This window comes from Erpetoichthys calabaricus, chromosome 11 (assembly GCF_900747795.2).
Source record: "Erpetoichthys calabaricus chromosome 11, fErpCal1.3, whole genome shotgun sequence".
In the NCBI taxonomy this organism is placed as follows: domain Eukaryota; kingdom Metazoa; phylum Chordata; class Cladistia; order Polypteriformes; family Polypteridae; genus Erpetoichthys; species Erpetoichthys calabaricus.
In genome coordinates this window covers 29,956,670-29,977,009 of record NC_041404.2, presented here as the reverse complement: position 1 = coordinate 29,977,009, position 20,340 = coordinate 29,956,670, and the positions used below count along the sequence as shown (strand labels likewise).

The 20,340-nt window shown below is 37.3% G+C and overlaps 1 protein-coding gene across 3 annotated transcripts in view; it reads left to right on the top strand.

The window, feature by feature from the left end:
* Window positions 1–14,684, top strand: part of rmnd5b (required for meiotic nuclear division 5 homolog B) — a 33,961-nt gene extending 19,277 nt beyond the window's left edge. For 2 of the 3 annotated variants that reach the window (XM_051933845.1, XM_028812895.2), the window contains exons 8-10: window positions 937–1,039; window positions 1,225–1,379; window positions 8,849–14,684. In XM_051933845.1, coding sequence (XP_051789805.1) covers window positions 937–1,039; window positions 1,225–1,379; window positions 8,849–8,912 — 322 coding nt within the window. In that variant the 3' untranslated portion in view covers window positions 8,913–14,684. The remainder of the gene's footprint in view (window positions 1–936; window positions 1,040–1,224; window positions 1,380–8,848) is intronic. The other variant, XM_028812896.2, reaches the window with a different exon arrangement.
* Window positions 14,685–20,340: the final 5,656 nt, after the last annotated feature.

Here is a 20,340-nt window from a genome sequence, read left to right as displayed (position 1 = left end):
GACACTGTAGAGGTTAGTTATGAATTAGATGAATCCATTGTCTTTGAAAAATTACAGTGAGCATGGTCTGTGCATTTTGAGAGTTCAGAATGTTGCCTTCTGAAATGAGACAGTCCAAACAACAGGGGAAACATTGTGATGCTCTTATACATTTATAAGATCAGGCACAGTTTCTAATGTTAAGGAGGTAGTTCATATTGAGTATATATCTGAAAAGGCCATCATAACCTTTCAGTATCACACTGATTAGCTTGGGTGTTTACAACCATTTATGAGGGAAAAGAGGAGAGGGGAATTGCAGAAATAGCAAAGATTGCTCTGCAGAACTGTGAATTTGAAGTGATGCTGCACCAGCACTATTCAGACCTGATCCTGAGTGGAATCTATGTGTTCTGCAATCTGAAGGATTATTTTTGTGGAATGTGCTATGCCAGTAATGAAGATTTCAAGCCAACTATTTGAGGGTGGCTGCAGAAGCAAGACAAATATGGCATAGAAAGAGCATTATAACATAATGATATTGGTGCTGTTTTGAAAAATTCCACCCGTGTATTAGTGAAAAAGGACAGTGAGGAGGGTCCTGCCTGGCTCCCCACTCCTGACGTCACGCTTTCCCCTCCCCTTGGCCCGCAGCCTTTGTCTCGGATTAGCGCGAATATATCTCTCCCGCAAGCAAACTATTATTCTTAGCGCAATGAGAGTGATCACAAAATCAACCAGAATGTTCAAGCAAATTATGGAAAAAAACCCGATCTAAATCTGTTAAGTAGTCCTCTCGTGAAAAGCGGATAGACAGACATACAGACAGACAGACTTTGGATTTTATATATATAATATGAGATATCGTTGAGTGAAGAGGCCTGTTTTTCTTGTTTTTTTCTATCATTAATTATCGTTTATTGTTTGTTTTGATTTTTTTTTTTCTCTCCCAACAAGTTTTTCTTCGGGATGCATGGCACTTCCTGTCTTGATGAACATTAGGCAGGTGATTGAACAACGACAGTGCACTGGTGTGTGGAGTCATAAGGATGAGCTTCCGGTAAAAAGTCATTCTTCCATTGAAATGCTTTTTTTTTAACTCTGTATATGTAGTTAGTTTGTTTGCACAACCGTAATATTTACTTTTGGTTAATGGTTCACTTACTGCGGTGGTATTATACTGTGTGTGTATACAGAATGGTGTATTTGCTAAATCACTAAATAACCAGTTTTCTTGAAATTTAGATTGAAATCGATCTGGGAAAAAAGTGTTGGTACCACTCTGTGTTCTCCTGCCCAATTCTCAGACAGCAAACAACTGAGACAAACCCACCTATGAAGCTGATTTGTGGCCATGTAATATCTCGTGATGCTTTGAACAAACTAATCAATACAGGAAAGTGAGTGACATTTTTATAGTACACTATCTCTTGTAACTCTTGTGTAAAAGTATTTAAAGCATTACTGCTTTTAAAATTCACTGCCTCCAAAATTGGATTTACAGATACACTCTGACGCTGCACAAGATTAAAAAATTAAGTAGCTCTTAAAATAGTGTTTTATGCCATAAATAAATGTTAACTTTCCTCAGCATTTATTAATTCCATTTGTGAAGTTGTTTGGTTAATACTGTATTACCTGTAACATTATGCTGATTTTCTTGACCACAAACATTTAATATCAAGTTACTAAATGAAAATTAAAATACATTAAAATGTTTCAGCAGCTTTTATTACAAAGGCATGGGAATGTCCTATTTCAACAAAAAACTAGCATAAATAAAAAAGTAAAAAATAAACTGTGATAATAATGCATGACATTGTTATAAAAAGTTATCCAGCAACAGTGTTGCATCTTAATAGGTACATTTTCCTTTCCCACATTATTGACTACCCAGACAGAGAGAGCCTCATATTGGCAGATAGTGCTAATTAAACCAAGCAGACTGGTACTTTTGTATTTGTACAATTCAGAAGGCAATTTGAAAGATTTAAGTGACTAACCAATATGACACAAATCCTTTAAGTCCATGGATCCTTCCTAACAAGAATCAACATTGCAGCAAGTTGTTGTAGGTGTTAATGGTGTTAGGTACCTTGCTAAAGCATACTATCTGAATGCCTGAAGATGTCATGACATTGTTGGTGATCAGATACATCTCTTAATGGTGAAAGCTAAGTCATGTTAAGACATTTTTGTATCACAGAAACATATAACACTGTAAAGCTGAAAAACATGACAGAGTGTTCAGTGTTCCCAGTCACTAAATCTCCATTAAGCCCAGCATCTTGGAATTGAGGTTCAGCTCCATCCATCCATCCATCCATTCATTTTCCTAACCTGCTTATCCAGGCCAGAGTCCAGGGATAGCTGGAGCTTGTTAGTGCAATCATCATTCACAAAGTAGAAACAACACATTCAAATTCTCACTAGGGCTAATTTAGCAGTACCAGCTATTCTAACAGTATGTCTTTGGACTGCAAAACCAGAAGGAAATTCATATAGTATAGGGAGAATATAAACTCTCCATGCAGGGAGCACCTAGATTGTGTACCTCAGTCAGTCCGACGCTAGTTTGTAGCAATTATGGCAAACACTGGAATCAACATTGACTAGTCTTTAAAATCTTCTTGAGTCTATGACCCATTGTAGGGAAATACAGGAGAATATTACAATTGGATAATGCTGAAAATAAACAGGCCACTCGTTGTATGATATTAGCTTTAATTCTAAATTTGTAAATAAGTTAACAATTAACGTTATATAAACAAAGAATTCATACAAAGAAAGTAGTAAATGTAGATGTAATAAGTTAAGTGGGAATACTGCACAGCAAATGTCCTGTAAAATGACATTTAGCCATTGGGCACTTACCCTGCATTTGAGTGGGAAGATAGGATAATATATAAAAGAAATTCCACATTGTAGATGTCGGATTATCGCTTCATCCTAAACACTGGAAGAGAAAGGATCTGTCCATTGGCAGTCCAGACAAATGGATTGTATCTTTGACTCTACAAAGTGGCTGAGTGAAACGTTATTTAAGAACTCCACGTAGTTGACATATTATACAGTGCCACCCTTGCTCTATGTAGACGCCTCAGCTGTATTTTTTTTGATTGGCAGATGCCACCACCCATACGCTCAAATGTTGTGCCTTGAGCTGGCATTTTACAGATGATTGTTTACTCCATTTTACACAACATTCTTCGCTCTCCTACTTTAAGTGTACTGTGCATTATACAAATTTATTTTTTTGTCATGTTTACCTGTCATCCTACTTTCATAGCTATAGCCTAGTGTCATTTTTCTTTGTGCCCATTTCTTATACATAAACTTTTGACACTCCATTTACCCTTATCAGGATAAGTGGGTTTGAAAACTCATGAATACTATGGATTTACCAAACAGTGTTTTAAGGATCACTTAAGAATGATAATAGAATGTTGTGTCAAGTAAGGTTATCTTTAAGGTTTATGATACAATTGTGAGGGTGAAATAATATGTAGTTTTGAGTTCTGTATTATAAAAAAGATTTATGAGCATTCAAAAGTCCAGAGACTACATAGTAAGCTTATTCCAAGACTGGAATATATGCTTGCAAGAAAGACCGAAATAGTTTTAATCTTTTCAGTTTAAGAAAATTGAGATTAAGAGAATTAATGGTGGATATTGCTTTAAATTATGAAAGGAAACCGTAGGTTGGATATCCACTGATATCCGCTAGAACACGCCTGGGGTTTTCTTAGATGAATGCTCATTGCCAGTTTGCATTTCATAGAAACTATGTAAGGTTTTCTTTACACATAAGACCATACATACATGGAATAGGTTACCAGGATGTGCATTAGTACTTGGGAACCTTTGCAGATTTGGTATTGACTTGTTTTTTGCCAAAACCTTTATTTTCTTCCATTCATTCGCTCACCCTGCCATTTTTCTGAACCTACTTCTTTTAATATAGGGTTAAAAGATTTCAGGGTTATATGACCTCTTGAGACTTGAAAATTCAATTAGTTTTTTGAGCTGTGAGAATTTATCCAATGGAGGTGGCATTCTCAAACAGCAAGTACTTTTGCTGACTTAAAGTGCTTTCTTTCATGTCATTCCTGGTTGGAGTGCCATGTGTGTATAGTTTGTGTTTTCTTCTTGTAAGTTGTGGGGTTTCCATCTCTCTCAGTTTAAAGAGCTGACATCAAGCTATTAATATTATTAATATTAACTATTAATAGCTGACTATTGTAAACTGGCCTGGAGTGAGTAAACTGGGCAGTGAGCTCTAGTCCTGTCTGGTGTTGTTTTTGTATTAGAACATTACAAAAAAGTTTGAATAGAAAATGGGCTATTCAGCCTAACAATATAATAATCCATCCAGTTTCCAACCCGCTATATTCCTAACTACAGGGTCACGAGGGTCTGCTGGAGCCAATCCCAGCCAACACAGGGCACAAGGCAGGAACCAATCCCGGGCAGGGTGCCAACCCACCGCAGACAATATAATAATAATAATTAATAATTCATTACATTTATATAGTGCATTTCTCAGTACTCAAAGTGCTATCCACACAGGGAGTCACCAGGAAGCGAACCCACAATCTTCCACAGTCTCCTTACTGCAAAGCATCAGCACTACCACTGCGCCACCTGTGAGGTGACCATTGTTAACAAAACATGCTGCCCCATGGCCCTGCAGTGGTCAAAAACGTTTAGAAAATTAAAACATTCTGAAATTTGCCTGATATGCAGATATGTGGAGACACTGAATTAGATTATCCTGACACTTGGTGCAAGGCAGGAACCAATCCTGATTAAGTTTCTAGTCCATTGCAGGGCCCAGATATACTCTGTCTGGGCCAATTTAGAATTGTCAATCAACCTAACACACAAGTCTTTGGAAGGTTGCAGGAAAATCCATAATACTCAGAGAAAAGCCAGTGCAAACAAGGACAGTATAGGCAAAAACCAGAAGCAGTAATTAAATTCAGTTAATTTCTGTTTATTTTTTTATAGTGCTATTCACTGAATGCAAGCACAGAGCATTAAAGTAATCAAACCAGGGAGGTGGATCCATGAAGAAACAACACAACCACTATACTGCCCGTTCCGAATAAAGAGATGAATACAGATCAGTATGTTTGTAAATCAAAATACTTAATTTTAAGGAATCAAAGTAAATATTTAGTAGTTAATACCTTGTACTATACATAGACTTTTTTCACAATTTGACAGTGTTGTTGCACATCCATCCATTCATCTGTTTTCATATCAAAACATTTTTGTGTTTGCTTACACAATTGAATGTTGTTTGGAGCCAAAGTATATCCTGGTATCAACCAGTTCAAATCAGGACTCCACCCTGGGTGGAATGTGAGTTCAAAATAAAGTGCACACAACATATACCCATACTCACAGGGTTAATTATGCTACTGTGCTACAGTATATACTACAGAAGACATGGGCATAGGCAGCTTTCAGTGCTGTGAGGCAGAAAATATACTAGCTGTCTCACTGTGTCATCCTTTTATCCAAAATTCCATATTACTAACCGAGAATGCTAAACCAGATGGACGCAGGGACATCCGGCCATGGGCCGTAGCCGCAAAAAGACGTACTGCGCAGGCGCCCCAAGAAATGAGGCTCCATGAGAGGCGGCCGCGACCACAGAAAAAAGGAGTCAAAGAAATGAGGCCCCGCAACCACAGAAAAAAGGAGTCAGCACAGAAAAAAGGAGTCAAACGCAGGCGACGCACAGCGCCGCACAAACCCATTGCACACGAAACTAACACACAAAAAAAAAGAAGCCGCTCGCGCCCACCTGCAAGCCCCCACCCCACCCCCCCCCACAGGCACCGGACGGGACACACACAAAGAGGACGATTCAACAAGCCCCTGGCACACAAAAAAAAAAGAACCCAAAACCTCCCCACCCACCCTACAAGCAACGGACGGGACACACACAAAGAGGAGGATTCAACAAGCCCCTGGCACACAAAAAGAAAGAAGACGCTCACGCCCCACCAATCCTCCCACCCCGGCTCAGACGCCGCAAAAGCACACAGCGCGGCACGAATCCCATTGCACACGAAACGGGACCCACACAAACAGGAGAATTTAACAAGCTCCTAACGCACCAAAAAAAAAGAAGCCGTGACCGCCACGCCAGGCCCATTAGAGACGAGACATGGCACACAACGTTCACAACAACGACGAATCAGACCCACAAACACACTAACATCAATAAGAAGTGACACCCAAAGCCCCATTTCTAAAGGAACTGTCCATATTAAACATACGTCATCTCAACACCTTCACACTAGGCAGCATAGGTGGATCTCCTTACAATAAAGCACTATTAACCGTTCAACTGCAGAAAAGGCTCCATATTAACAGTGAGTGCGATCCTCCTTATTACTTATCCATATTTCGCATGCTGAGGAACAAACAAGTCATGAATACACGCTCACAGGTACAAAACGATTCGGCTCGGATAACGGGACCAAACACACTAACCCGCATGAAACAACAAAATACATGGCGGTGCATCTGCATTACATCCTACAATAGTTCATTTGATTTTGCATCTACCGGAGTAAATATCATGTCACCAAAAGGCAATGACCCATACTGCTTTCGCGTATGTGGACAAATATTACATCGCATTGGAACAGTGCACCCTGAAACAAATCAAGAACGCAAATATGCACAAATCACGTCGGCACCTACAAAGCGCTTCTGAAACCGCGGAAGAAAAAATGTCTCGGCTCCAAAAACACATGTCACTCCTTATTCCAAATACCGGTCCCAATCACAGAAACATCGGTATCCACTATGACAATGCACAGTAACAATGCACGTGACATCCGTCTTGCCACACTATTAATTATAAATGAATGTACAATGGCATCCAGTCACTTACTCAACACCATTGATAAACTTCTACAAACGTTGATGAATAATAATATTCCCTTTGCAGGAAAGGTACTTTTATTAGGAGGAGATTTTAGACAGTGCTTAACTATTACTCCACTTACAATGCGATCAGCTATTGTTCAGTCCACCTTAAAATACGCGGACAATTGGCATTGCGTTGATGAATAATAATATTCCCTTTGGAGTGAAGGTACTTTTATTAGGAGTAGATTTTAGACAGTGCTTACCTATTGCTCCACATGCCATACGCTCAGCTATTATTCAGTCCACCTTAAAATACGCGACGACGTCATATAAACAACACGAGACCGAACTGCAATACATATACAGGCGCGAGACCTGATTGGTGATAATACGAAGAAACGAACAGTCCACATATTAACAGTAAGTTCGATCCTACTTATTACTTATCCATATTCCTAACGATAAAGATCAAACAAGTCATCAATTCACGATCACGGATACAAAACTAGACGGCTCGAGTAACGGGACCACAAACACGAACCCGCATCAAACAAAAAAATTCACCTCGGCGCGCTTCTAAAACCGCGGAACAAAAAATGTTACGCGAACAATTGGCTTTGCTTTCTAAAGATACACTTGGTACAAAACATGCGATTTCCAGATCCCGAATATAACAATTGGTTATTACAACTAGAACATTGTACACTCACCAATACAGATGGACTTCACCCAGATATTATTACAATTCCTCAACCCTTCATCTGCGACGACTTACTTACGGAGATATTTGGAACAGCGGTCTCATTAGACCAAATGCCCCTTTTAACACAACGCACTATATTATGTCCAAAAAATATTAATGTTGATCACATTAATAACCAGGTCATTTCATTACTTCCTGGAGAGGCATGGCTCTTTCTAAGCTCTGACAAAGTTGACTCTGATGACGACAATGAACATCTAAATTTCCCCTTAGAATATTTGAACACTATTAACCCAGCCGGATTACCACAACACAATCTTAACCTTAAAAACGGAACAATAATCATGCTATTAAGAAACCTTAACACTAAACAGGGTTTATGCAATGGCACACGTTTAGTCGTCAACACCATGACACACAATGTTATTCAAGCAACAGTTCTTACAGGATCACATGCTAACAATACTGTTCTCATTCCTAGAATTGACCTTATGAGTTCTGACCTAGAATTACCTTTTACATTGAAACGCCGACACTTCCCCATTAAACCTGCATTTGCCATGACCATCAACAAATCACAAGGACAAACCATGGACAAGGTTGGCATCTACCTCTCTGAGCCCATTTTTGGACATGGACAACTTTATGTTGCCTTCTCATGTGTTCGACGTTCATCTGACGTTAAAGTTATAAATTCTCCATGCCAAGAAAGACTCATTCAAGGACAGGACACTATCTTTACTACTAATGTTGTGTACAAAGAAATATTCAAATAAACCATTACTCTGTGCCAAACACTGTATTTTTTGCTTTCTATATGCATCATCCACACCTGCACACTATTCTATATCGAATTCATACATCTCACTCTTTGTCATACCCCAACGCCAGGGGTTGGCGAGCGAAGCGACCAGGGGGCGGAGCCCCCTAGTACTTTCATAATTTGCACAATCAGACTTCTTGAACTTTGTGTGAATTACACATTATTATCCACTGAACTATAAGAGGAGTTATTATAGCTAGGTGTAACTTGAGCATTATTTTCCTCAAATTCAGGAGGCCTTATCATAGTTCAGCACATAAATGCAGCAATTTATCAATATAATGATAACAGTAGTGTATCTAGCTGTTGTGATATCCTTCTTACCATAACAACTAAACATGCTTGCTTGCTTAGGCAAAACTGTTGTTTCAGCTTACTTGCCTTGACTTGATTTAGAGTACTGTTAACAAAAAATGAAGCTTATGATTTATTTTTTTTATGTTTTACAGATTAAAATGTCCCTATTGTCCAATGGAACAAAATCCTTCAGATGCTAAGCAGATTTTCTTTTGACAATGTTAGAAGGTTTGGACCTTTGGTTATTGGTTAATGGAGATCTATGTGCACTAGGTCTGCCTTAGCAGCCACCTCTGTTGCCTTTTGAAATGTATGGAAGCAAAGCATTAAGTGTGCTATCCCTTCTTTCAATGCAGATTAAGTGAAATTGGATTGGTGTTTAATGAAGAATAAGAGAAATGTGAATGCACAAGTGACCAAACTGAATAAAGATTTTGTTTGCTAGCAATAATTAAGTGAAAAGCTGTTGTTTAAGATACAGCATCTATGGTGTACTTCCCAACTTGCTTTCATTACACCCGTGCCCTGGCAGTTGTTGGGCCACAGGCAGTCATTTTGAAGTGAATACAGACTTACTCTGTAGGATTTGAAAATGTGGTTATTCTATTTGTTTATCCAAAACTCCATTTACTAATTATAGCAAGTCTGTATGGAGTAACCTTATTCTCCCAGAACCAACACAGCATTAGGGGGAAATGCTGATGTGACCCTACACAGCCTATCAAATTCTATAAGGCAAGATTATTACTGATGTTATACTCAGCAAACCAAAAATTACAGCAAACAAAGAAGACAGACCACCTCAATGAATGCAAACCACTATCCATTGACCTTAAATTTTAAATCGGACCATTCAGTAGCGTTACAGACATGATCACAAATAGCTGCACTTTAATTGACAAAAGCATGTTTTGGAAGTGTTCTTTCTTAACCCAAGGTTTTTGATTTGTTGTCTCTATCTGTGTGTTCTATTTTTTTTTCCCTTGAAAAATATTTTGCTGGGTGAATTTATGACAGGATTGCAACCTACTAGATAGTGTTTATATATTGCAGTAGAACTGATCCCAGCCCATGACATTCATAATCCCAGACCTTTGGACTGGTAAGCTCTTGTAACATACAGCCAATAGGGTGTTGTATACAGCAAAGTGCATACTGATGTGTGTGTGTGTGTATGTTATTTATTGAAAAATCAGTCATAAAATATTGGACAAAGACTTAGGAATAAGCTGGAACATTTAAATTGGGGATGATATACAGGCCTGTACAGAAGTATATAAATATCTGGTAATCCTAGTTATATATCAGTAGTTGTTGCTTATGAAGGACTGTGAAATGCACTTTTACACATTTGTTTGCCAGTGAAGTGATAGAAACCTTATATAATTACTGAGTCTTTCAACTGAACTACAGGAAACGTTAATTGGTAGCTTGACAGAAGTACCTAGAGTCTGGTGAAAAGCAAAACTGCTAATTATGTTTGTATTTTTAAATTAAATAAACTTAATTTTATTTTTTCCCTTGCATTCATAGCTTAAAGTACCTGATATTTTGAAAATAATTTGGTGTTCGAATTATGTTTTAAAATATTTTTCCCCCCCATCTTTCATTCACTCCCTCTCAAAACAGACACTTGGAGGTTCACAGTCTCTTTGTTGTTAACATTTGACATTTGCCCCCCTACTTCCAAGTCCTGGATTTTGTGATCATACCTATCCGTGCACAGTATTTTCAGATTTTTTTCAGAAGCTTTCAGGCCTGCAGGTGGCAAAATTGTATACTGTATATACTGTAAACTTTCTGTGATACGATGGCTTTAGAGATCAGCTTGATCAGTAGAAAATGACAAAGCCCTGTATGGAAGTTTTTTGCAAACAACCTTAAAAGCATCAAAAGTAAGCACTTTGCCTTGGGTCAGGATAGGTTGTCTGCTGTACAGATTAAGGGTAAAATCTCCACAAACCCCAAAATTTACACATAGTATCATCACAAATTTAGCTTATAACCCGTTTGTTTGCAAAGAAAAAAGAAATGTTCAAGAATGAGGCAAGATTCATAGAGCACATACAAGTCCACGTAATGCAAGAGAGCAAACATTAATATTATGTTTGCAAAGGTCAGCATCTTGGGGAACAAAGTTAGTCAGACACAAAATTACAGAGAAGCCAAAGTTGATTTGTCCATTAAAACTGACACGTCTACAAGGCTACAGTTTCTGACACGCAGTCATTAAGCACATTTATCACTTTTCTTAACCCCCAATTTAACATGTGAGTAAATGTTATGGTGGGAGTATAAGAAAGTGAATTGTGCAATGGCAAAAGAAGTATTTAGTCATTTGTTGTTTGATTTATTCCAGTTAAATTTCTATTGAAAATTTGCTTGGCAAAAGTGCAGTTTGCTCAGCACAAACTATCAAAAAATATAAGTATCTTATAAAATGTTTCAAATTTAGTATCTGTTTTGGTTTTTAATGTGACATACCTCTAGGCTTCTACTAAGATTAGATAAATATATTATAAACCAGTGCTTCCCAAGCTCGGTTCTAGGGACCCACTGTGGCTGCAGGTTTTTGTTCCAACCAACTTCTGTTTTTAATTGGACTCCAAGCCCAATTAAGTGAGCTATTATTTCTGAGTTTCTATGTTTTGGAGTCAATGGAGAAATAACAAAACTAAGTTTGGTAAATATTTATTATAATGTACTAAGGGGATAGTTTGTTTTTTTTCACAATTTTCAGCCTGACTTTCATTCTGCTTTTCCAGGTGTTCTGATTGTTTAATTTATTATCTACTAATTAGTGGGTTTGACTCTAAAGTAATTGCAGCCTTTCATCATTCAGTGTTGCTTACCCAGCTGCCAGTTCTGTTTGTTTTAATTATCATTATTAGGATACAATGAAGGGTGCAAATTGCATAAAAAAATAACAAAACAACAGGACAACAACAAAAGAGAGGTAAGCATTTACAGCAAAAGAAGAAATATTTCTAAATGTCTTATACAGTAAATTTAAAAATCATCATACTGCTGTGCTTTTCTAAAGGCAGAATAAGAGAAGGGAAAAAGACCATCTATATAAATGAGATCAATTATTATCACTAATTGTGATTTTGGCTGGAATAAAAACCTGCAGCCACAGTGGGTCCTCAGGACAGAGTTTGGGAACCACTGATGTAAACCCCTTAAGTCAACAGTTCTGTCTATTTGTGACACTAAACTCCATAATATCTCTAACCATACTATAAATACTAAAAGTAATATTTATAGTATAAATATAAAATAGATACATCTTGGTGATATGAAAATTAAGAATTTGTAGCTGTTACTGATTTTTAGTTTGCCTTATGTTTAAATGACCTGCTTTTTATGATTAATAAATGTTGTTTTTTCTTGTATGAAAGAAAAATTTTAGGTCTGAGAAATGGGAGATCTTCTCTAATTCTCTAAGCAATTTAAAAAAAAAAGAAAAATCAACAGTTTTGGAAATGTCTGTTGTGACAGTGACCACACTAAGAGGTCATAGAATTAAATAATGTGCTTTATTAATGGCAAAAAATGGTTTTTAATTGAAAAATTAGAGTAAAACGAGTGGACTTCCACGAACTTAGGAAGTTTGAGACTGCTGATTTATTAGTTGGCTTGCTTTGCATCTCATTATTGTCTGGCAGCTGGTTAAGGAAAGGAGAAACAATTAAGGGGTCTGAGTCTTAAAAAAAAATAAGTCAATTTAAAGTAAAAGCAAATGACAGTTAAAGCAGCAATTGACTAGTAATTAACAAAGTGTTTGTAGCAAAAACCTTTAGCCACTGTGGCTCTCCAGGATCTGAGCTTGGCACTCACACACTATTTCATTCCTTGAAGATATTTCTAGCCTAAACAACAAAAAATACACTGTTTCTAGAAGACAGGAAAAGACGACAAAATATAGTACAGAGGTGTAGTTGTTTTGTAATGTATGCTGCGCACAAATATTTTTTCCTCTTTTATCGGAGGCACATTGTTATACTTACTGTACAGACATTGCAGGTTACTCCTGCATATTCCTGAAGCCTGTGATAGCTTGTGGATGGACTGGTAAGTGAACAGTAATGCTATTAGTATCCTCTTAACCCAAGTTTAGTAAAAACAGAATTTATGAATCTTTAATGAGCCAATCATTCAGATAATTAGATAACTATATTATGTATTACTTACTTTAAGCATTACCGTGATGACTGTGACACTAGTAAAGAACTTTAAAACCAAACTGACTGAATAGTTTAGTATCCTGTTTCCACTTCAAAATGCATAGTGAAGTTAATCCATGTAACACAGCATTACATTTCTTTAGCCAATCCCCATGACGAAAGCCATGTAGACATCACAAAGCTGAAATGGTTTCTGTATTCTGGCAGTTTGAGTGACCTACTCTGGCTTTGACAGTGAGTGGAGACTGAACTGGTAAGATGATATTTTTTTCTGTTGCACATCCTTTACCAGTATACCACACCAGTTGACAATCCGCACAACCCTGAGTTTAATTAAGCTGATTTGTAAGTGCATGTATGGATGATTATGCCAGTAGCTTGCTTATTGCAGGCCTTGTTTTCATATTATGCCATTTTCCTGTCATGTTGTATATGTTTGAGTAAGAAATTGCAGTGGCTTTTGCAACTTCCTCCATTTATGAATATTTATTGTAACTGACATGGAAATTTGAAGGCAATATTTACAACTCTTTAATTACCAAACATCAAAAAAGCAATTAGACCTTCATCTTTATTTTTTTTTTTCTATTTCTAATATTAAAGTGGTGACGAGCAGTGTGGCTCTGTGGCTGAGGCGCTGGAACCTAAACCATGAGGTTGCTGTTTTTTCCTGCCTCTTTAACTCGCCCAGAGCAACTCGTAACCTGTTTGTGCTGTCACAGCTGCACCATATACAGTACCTGTTCTTGTAAAGCGCCTCGAGATGGCTTTTATTTTAGATAGGTTGTTTGTGATTGTGTTGACTCGGATGAAGAAGGATTAAACATTTCTTTGATCTCATCGAATGCTGTATTTTATTCATAACTCTCCATGGATAAAGCAGATCATTCGTAGACTATAAATACAATATTTGTGTCTTATTAGCCTTTCTAGTTATTCTGTTGAATATTTATGGAAGTCTTCGTGGTTTTTGTGCAAATTTTAAGAAAGAAACGTGCATTGGAAGATACTGGAATAGAAATTTATTACTGTTACAGTTAATTTAAAAAGATAAAATTTTATTAGCAAAGCTGCAGTCTCATCCTTTAAATAATATTGACTTGCACATCTCCTGCAATCAATGGAGCATTGTACATTGATTAATGTGTGCAGCAACTGATATTCATTTGAAAGGGACCACTGTGCATCTCTAGAAAGAGAGATCTTGCTAGAAATGAATCTGCATATCATGTTGTGAAACATGCACTATAAATGAGGTAATGATGATTACGAGATGGGTCATAACTGTGAGCAGACTCATTCTGGAGTATTTTAGGCATACATGCTATCTGTGACATTACCACTGGTGCCATTTTGCCTCATTACTTTGTAATATTACTTGAAGTTTTATTTTTCTTGCAAAGCAGTAAGCAGTGTTCCCAACAGTGTCTACTACCGGTTTGTCTCGTCTAAAAACATTTCCAGGTTTTTAGTTGCAAATTTACTACTGCACTTTTAGTATGTATTGTATAAAATGACTTTGTCTTTCCCATTAAAGTTTATTTAGTTTATGTCAAGTTCTTGGCTTCATGATTATGTCTTGCTGATTTGTCACCTGCAGTTCCCATCTTGATGTTTAAAGGCATTGACTGTATTTCTGAGCATCAGCATAACACAACAGCACGTTGTACGAAGCCAAGTGCATTTCTGTGTTACATTAATGACAATGCAATTTTTATTGTAAATTTTATTCTTGTATTATGTTTCAGTGTATATACATATATAACTATGCTTATTTAAAAATAAATCAATTTGTACACAACACTGACATGTTATGAGTTTATTTTGTATTTTTTTTAACAATGTAAATTACATTAGTAAGTGAGTATGGTATGATTGGGGTTAGAAAAATGTGCAAGTATTAAAAAGTGAAGCAGACAACCACTTAGCTGAAAGCTGTTATGGGCAGGCAGTGTGACCTTGTGGCTACTGCACTGAACTCTTTCAGAACCTGCCAGTGACAAGACTTCATGATGTGGCCTTGGGTCCCGAAAGGAGTTCCTTGAGTCCACCCAGGGTCTGTAAAGGTCCATTCATCCATGATCTCGGGGAGTATGGAGTCAGTAGGTAGCTGCTGCCTAAGGCTCCTCTGACAAAAGGAAGCAGGCCAGAGTGGTGGAGAGGATGGTTTTATAAAGAAGGTGTACGGCCAGAGGTAATCATACGTGTGGTTGCCTGGAGTGTTGCCTGTATGTGGACATAATTGATGCTTGTTATTTTACTCCATGTTTATACATTTTCTTACCCTGTTGATATTATTTGTCACATGAGACCAGGAGCTGATTGGACATTCAAGTATGAATTTTATTGTACTCCTTATATATGACAATATGACTACTGCTGCTACTACTAAGTCCTATTTTATTTGCTACCTTGGTCTCTTGTGTCTATGTTTGGGATTTGGGTCAAGCCAAGAGTGTTCCTGAATTAATTTATAAACAGAAAATAACAACACTTGCATTACAAGGAATGTTGTACACATGGTATGTTTTTAGAAGGTATGCAAGATTAGTTGAGACATTGACATGTTTTTTTGTTTTTTTGATTTATTAAAGTATATCATTGTATAAAAACTTGTTTCTACTGACATATAAACAAGCTTTAGTTAGTTAGTTGTATAATGAATTCATCTATCCAAAAAAATGATTACCATTTAAATGTTGGGGGTATTTAACGTGTAAAATTGGGACAGCAGATGGCGCCAAACTCAAACTCTTTATTGACAGTAGTTGTCTATCCAAGGGTCTCTTGATGTTTCCCAGTATGCATCCCGTGACTTGGACCCTCTTTAAACATTGTTACTGAAGCATTATATTTTCAGGACATATTATTTAACTACACGTCATAACTGTACCAGCTCTTCTCTCCACACAGTATTCTTCGCTCTCAGTCTAACACAAACTGACTTTTTGGACTTTGGATGCACTCTCGGGTGATCTGCATGGGGCAACAGAGTACATGAACTATTATCTTATTATAAGTATTCAAAGAAACATATAAAGCATAGCATATCGTGATTCTGATTCTATCTATTGCAGCAACACTTCAAGTGTCAAAGATTCCACGAACCGGTGTCTGAGGTCATACTTTATCAGCTTGATTTGTACATCCAAAAGAAGGAAAGTAAACTAGCATTTCCAGTTATAACTCCCTGTGCTTCTTCAATGAGTTGTCTCCATACTACCAGGCATTTGACACTTAGTTTTTTATTTCACTTCCATTGTATAAGATGAGGATGTTCCTATAGTAGACATGCAACTGGCACATGAGTTTACCATAAAGGTAAAACCAACAAGCTCATAATAACAGGAAAGGCAGGGATCTGGGCGTTCTTTAGAAAATGCAAGACTTTTAACAATGGTGATGGCATCAGGGCCAAGGCAGGCATTAACCCTGGACGGGAAGTGTGGGCAAAATCCCATCATTCAAACTTTTAACTCCTTGGTTTTTCCAGAAATACATGTGTAATGGTTGTCCATTTTCAAATCTATAGAAAAGCTTGTTTTTTGTAATCTTATGCCTTTCTTTCTTGTAATACAGTAGGACACATAATACTTTTACAGTCTTTTATTGTGCCGTATAAGAATAAGAGGGGAATAAATACTTCCCTGTTTTAGTAGTATTAGTTTTGTTTGTGACATGTACACAGTACACTTCAAGTCTTACTTGCATGCAGCATGTAGCACATCACCACTCTCCTGCACCATCATAAGCATGAAGGTGTTCACAATATACAGTATACCCTAATTTTATTTGACAAAACTTAGGAACCTTAGTGTAGGTGCAAGTCCTACTGTTTCTGCCAGTAAAGTTGAGAGGCCATCTCCACCCACAGAAGAGAGAAGGGGAGTAGCAGTGATATATGATAGCAGTTGAGAACGACTCCCACCACAGAGCACCACCGATCATTTTAGTAATTGAGTGTAATAGTAAATATAAAGTGGGTCATCCCCATAGTTCTTTTCTTGTAAACCTATATGCATGTACAGTATATGGGGATGAGAACTGGATAATGGTGTATTCAGAAAATGAATGAACTGGCACTAAATGTACACATCACCACTTAAAGGAGGTTATTCAGCACTTGACACAAATTCCACTTCCATTCTTGTAAAAGACGGCTGTGGCAATGTAACATACAGCGTCAGTTTGGAAATACTGTTTCAACTTACTCAGTTTTTGAAAAACAAAAATAACCAAACTCTTACATAACTTGGTAACATCCTTTAATTTCGAAACCTTAAAAATCTTACCCTAATAAGCAAATTTCCTTTTATACACTGTATATAGCAATTACCCTTATTTACATTTTTGATTCCCCAAAATATACATCCTCTTTATGTTAAAGATGTATTTGCAAAAAAGTTAATTTCACCATTTAAAACGTTGTTTACTGTTTCATTTTGACAATATAAAACAGGTGAAGATTTTAAAAATATTGGACACAAGTGTGGTGCAGTGTTTAGCACTGGTGCCAGTTTAATGTAGGATTGTAGTGCTGTCTGTATGAAACGTACATGCCTGTATCTCATGAGAAAATTACAAAATAAAAATATTTCATTAAAAAAAGCGCTAAGTTCAGTTAAGCTCACCCAGTCGTAGAGGTTGAGAGCATTTTGCTGATAGAGCGTTGCCGCACCCACCACACAATGAACCACCTGCATTGGGTGACACCTCAGTGCCACACTAAAACTGTGTGAGGTTTTTTCATGGTGGTTGGAGTGCCAGTCCTGCCACCAGACCCAACAGTAGAACCTTTATTTTTTTTTTATATATGAAAATAAGGCAGGCCAATTTGTTTATGAGCGGCTCTGCATCCATTATACATGTCCCACTTAATGCTAAAATGCCCACTGTCTTACTAAAAATCTAATTTAAAAGATCAGGATTAATGTTTTCAAGAGGAAGGAACCTCAATGAACTGGCAGTAGACACCATGTAGCATTTATAAAAGTTGTACCATTTGTACATTATTCTCAAATACGACATTAAATACTATGGAAAATGACAAATAAGAAACACGTAGCACATACAGAATTTGCACAGTACATACAGTAAAAAGTCCTGATTATGATTTTTTTTTTATTTAGGCTGAATTGGATTAGTAGGCTTTAGGAGAGTGCTGCCATGCTGCATGTTGACGCGACATACAAATAAGAATTTTTTTGTACACTTCATAATACTACTGTTGCCACTAACATTGATGAATGGATGACACATAAAATGACCACAAGAATGGTGAGTCCATTTTTATAAATATTGTGTTACTATAGGCAAGGAGCATCACCACTATTCTATTAAAATAATACATGTAAAGAGAGCAATAGGTAGTTATTTCAGATAAAGAAGAGAGATGTTTCGAGATTAGATTGTGCCACTGGAGACTGGCGATGTGTCGCATGTGGATTAGCACATGCAAGTAAGAATTACACATGACAATGATGAGCCTATGAACCTATAAATAATTGTACAATAGCAAGTCAGATGTATGAAATAATGAAGAATAATCCAGGATAAATAGAGATGGTGACGGTTCTGATTTCATGGTTTAGTCATGGTTTTGTGTCGTCTCCTTATCTGACCCCACCTACCTTTTTTCCCCTTTTAATTGACTCTATGTATCGTGTTTTCCTTAATATGGGGTTGAGGCCTCTAGTTAGCCAGTCACATGACAGAGACATGAGTGCCAGCCTTGAGCGCCATTCATTGCTGTGCTGTTTCATCTTCTCTTCCAGAGCAGGTCTCGTCACAATTCTGAGTGTATTCTCATTGATATTCTTAGCTTTGGTTTTCTCACTCTAATTTATGATATATGACTCTGGCTTTTCATTTGAATTTGTGGATTTATAGTTTCTTCTGCTGTGGTCAAGTTTTGAGTTTAGATAAAGTTTAGGTTTGAAGTTCAGATTCTTCTGGTTTAAGCACTTTGTAATGCTTATCAGTTTCTAGCTTCAGCTGTATTTATTATAATTGAAGTTAATTCAACCTGTTTTCCCTTTACCCTTTCCAATTCACTTTGTTTGTTTTCTCTTAATTAAAGTTTTGATTTCTATCTGGTTAATTCTTTCTGCTCCTGTTTTCATTTATATAGTGATTTAAATGTTCTCTCATGCCTCCTTATTCTGATTATTGCTTCATTTTTGTGTTTAGTGTTTATTAAGAAGTAATAAAATTAATAAGTCTTAATCAGTAGCATATATTTTGTCCTCCCACCTAGGTAATTACTCCTTACAGCATTAACACCAAATAATTCAGTTATGTTCCTATTGTATAATTTCCCATATGACTTCTAAGAAGGTTTCTTCTCCAGGTTTATTAAACAGTTATTGTTGTATGCACATTTTCTTCTATCTCAGCAATGGATGACTTTAATTCTTTTAGAGCAGACTACTGACTAGTGTCTTTCTTGTCCAGATAATCAAAAAGTGAGGATGCCCTATTCTACACAAATACACCGTTGCATCATTTTATCTTCATTCGCTTACAGATAACATTAATGCAGGAGTGTTAAACTCCGATCTAGCCACTTAATTAAAGCCATATGTCTTAATTACTAACCAATTTCTGCCGCTACTGCAACTGACGTCTTTTGCCAAGCCAGCAGCCATGCACTTCAGAACAGGTCATCCACCTGAAGCTAAGCATGTTTGATCCTGGCCAGTACTTGGATGGGAGACCCACCAGGAAAAGCTTGAGTTGCTGCTGTAAGGCATGGTGGTGAGGCTATCAGGGGGTCCTTGCTCTATGGTCTGTGTGTGGATCCCACTGCCCCAGTGAAACGACAGAGACTCTGTGCTGAAAAAATGTTGCCATCCTTTGAATGAGAAATAAACTGAGGTCCTGACTCTCTGTGGTCATAAAAGATCCCTGGGCATCTTGGGTAAACAGCAGGTTGTTTCCCGATGTCCTAGCTAAATTGCCCATCACAGCCTGTTATTTCAGCCCCCTAATCATCTCCTGTCCCTTACGGACTACCTTTTTCTCTCGCCTCTTCACCTAAAAACTAAGGTGAGGTGAGAGCACTGATGCAAGAATGGCTGCTGCCACCATCATTCAGGTTGATGCTGCACATTGGTGGTGGTTGAAGTGGCCCCCCATCTCTATATAAAGCGCTTTGAGTATCTTGAAAAGTGCTAAATAAATGCAATGTCTTCTTCTTCTACTAAGTGAGACAGATAATTAGAGTATTTGGGACACATAAACAGAGTTGAAGGAACTAAAAGTGTTGCATTGCTGGGTAGAGTCAATAGAAGAAGGCCGAGTGGGCTGCATCAAGAGTGGGCAGGAGGAAGAGTATAGGAACCTAATCAAGGACTCACTCTCTATGTGAACACAAGGTGGTGCAACCCTGGACATGTAAAACGTCAAAATCTCCATTTGCTGCAGGGACATCGAACTGTTGGCCGTAAGTCTGCATC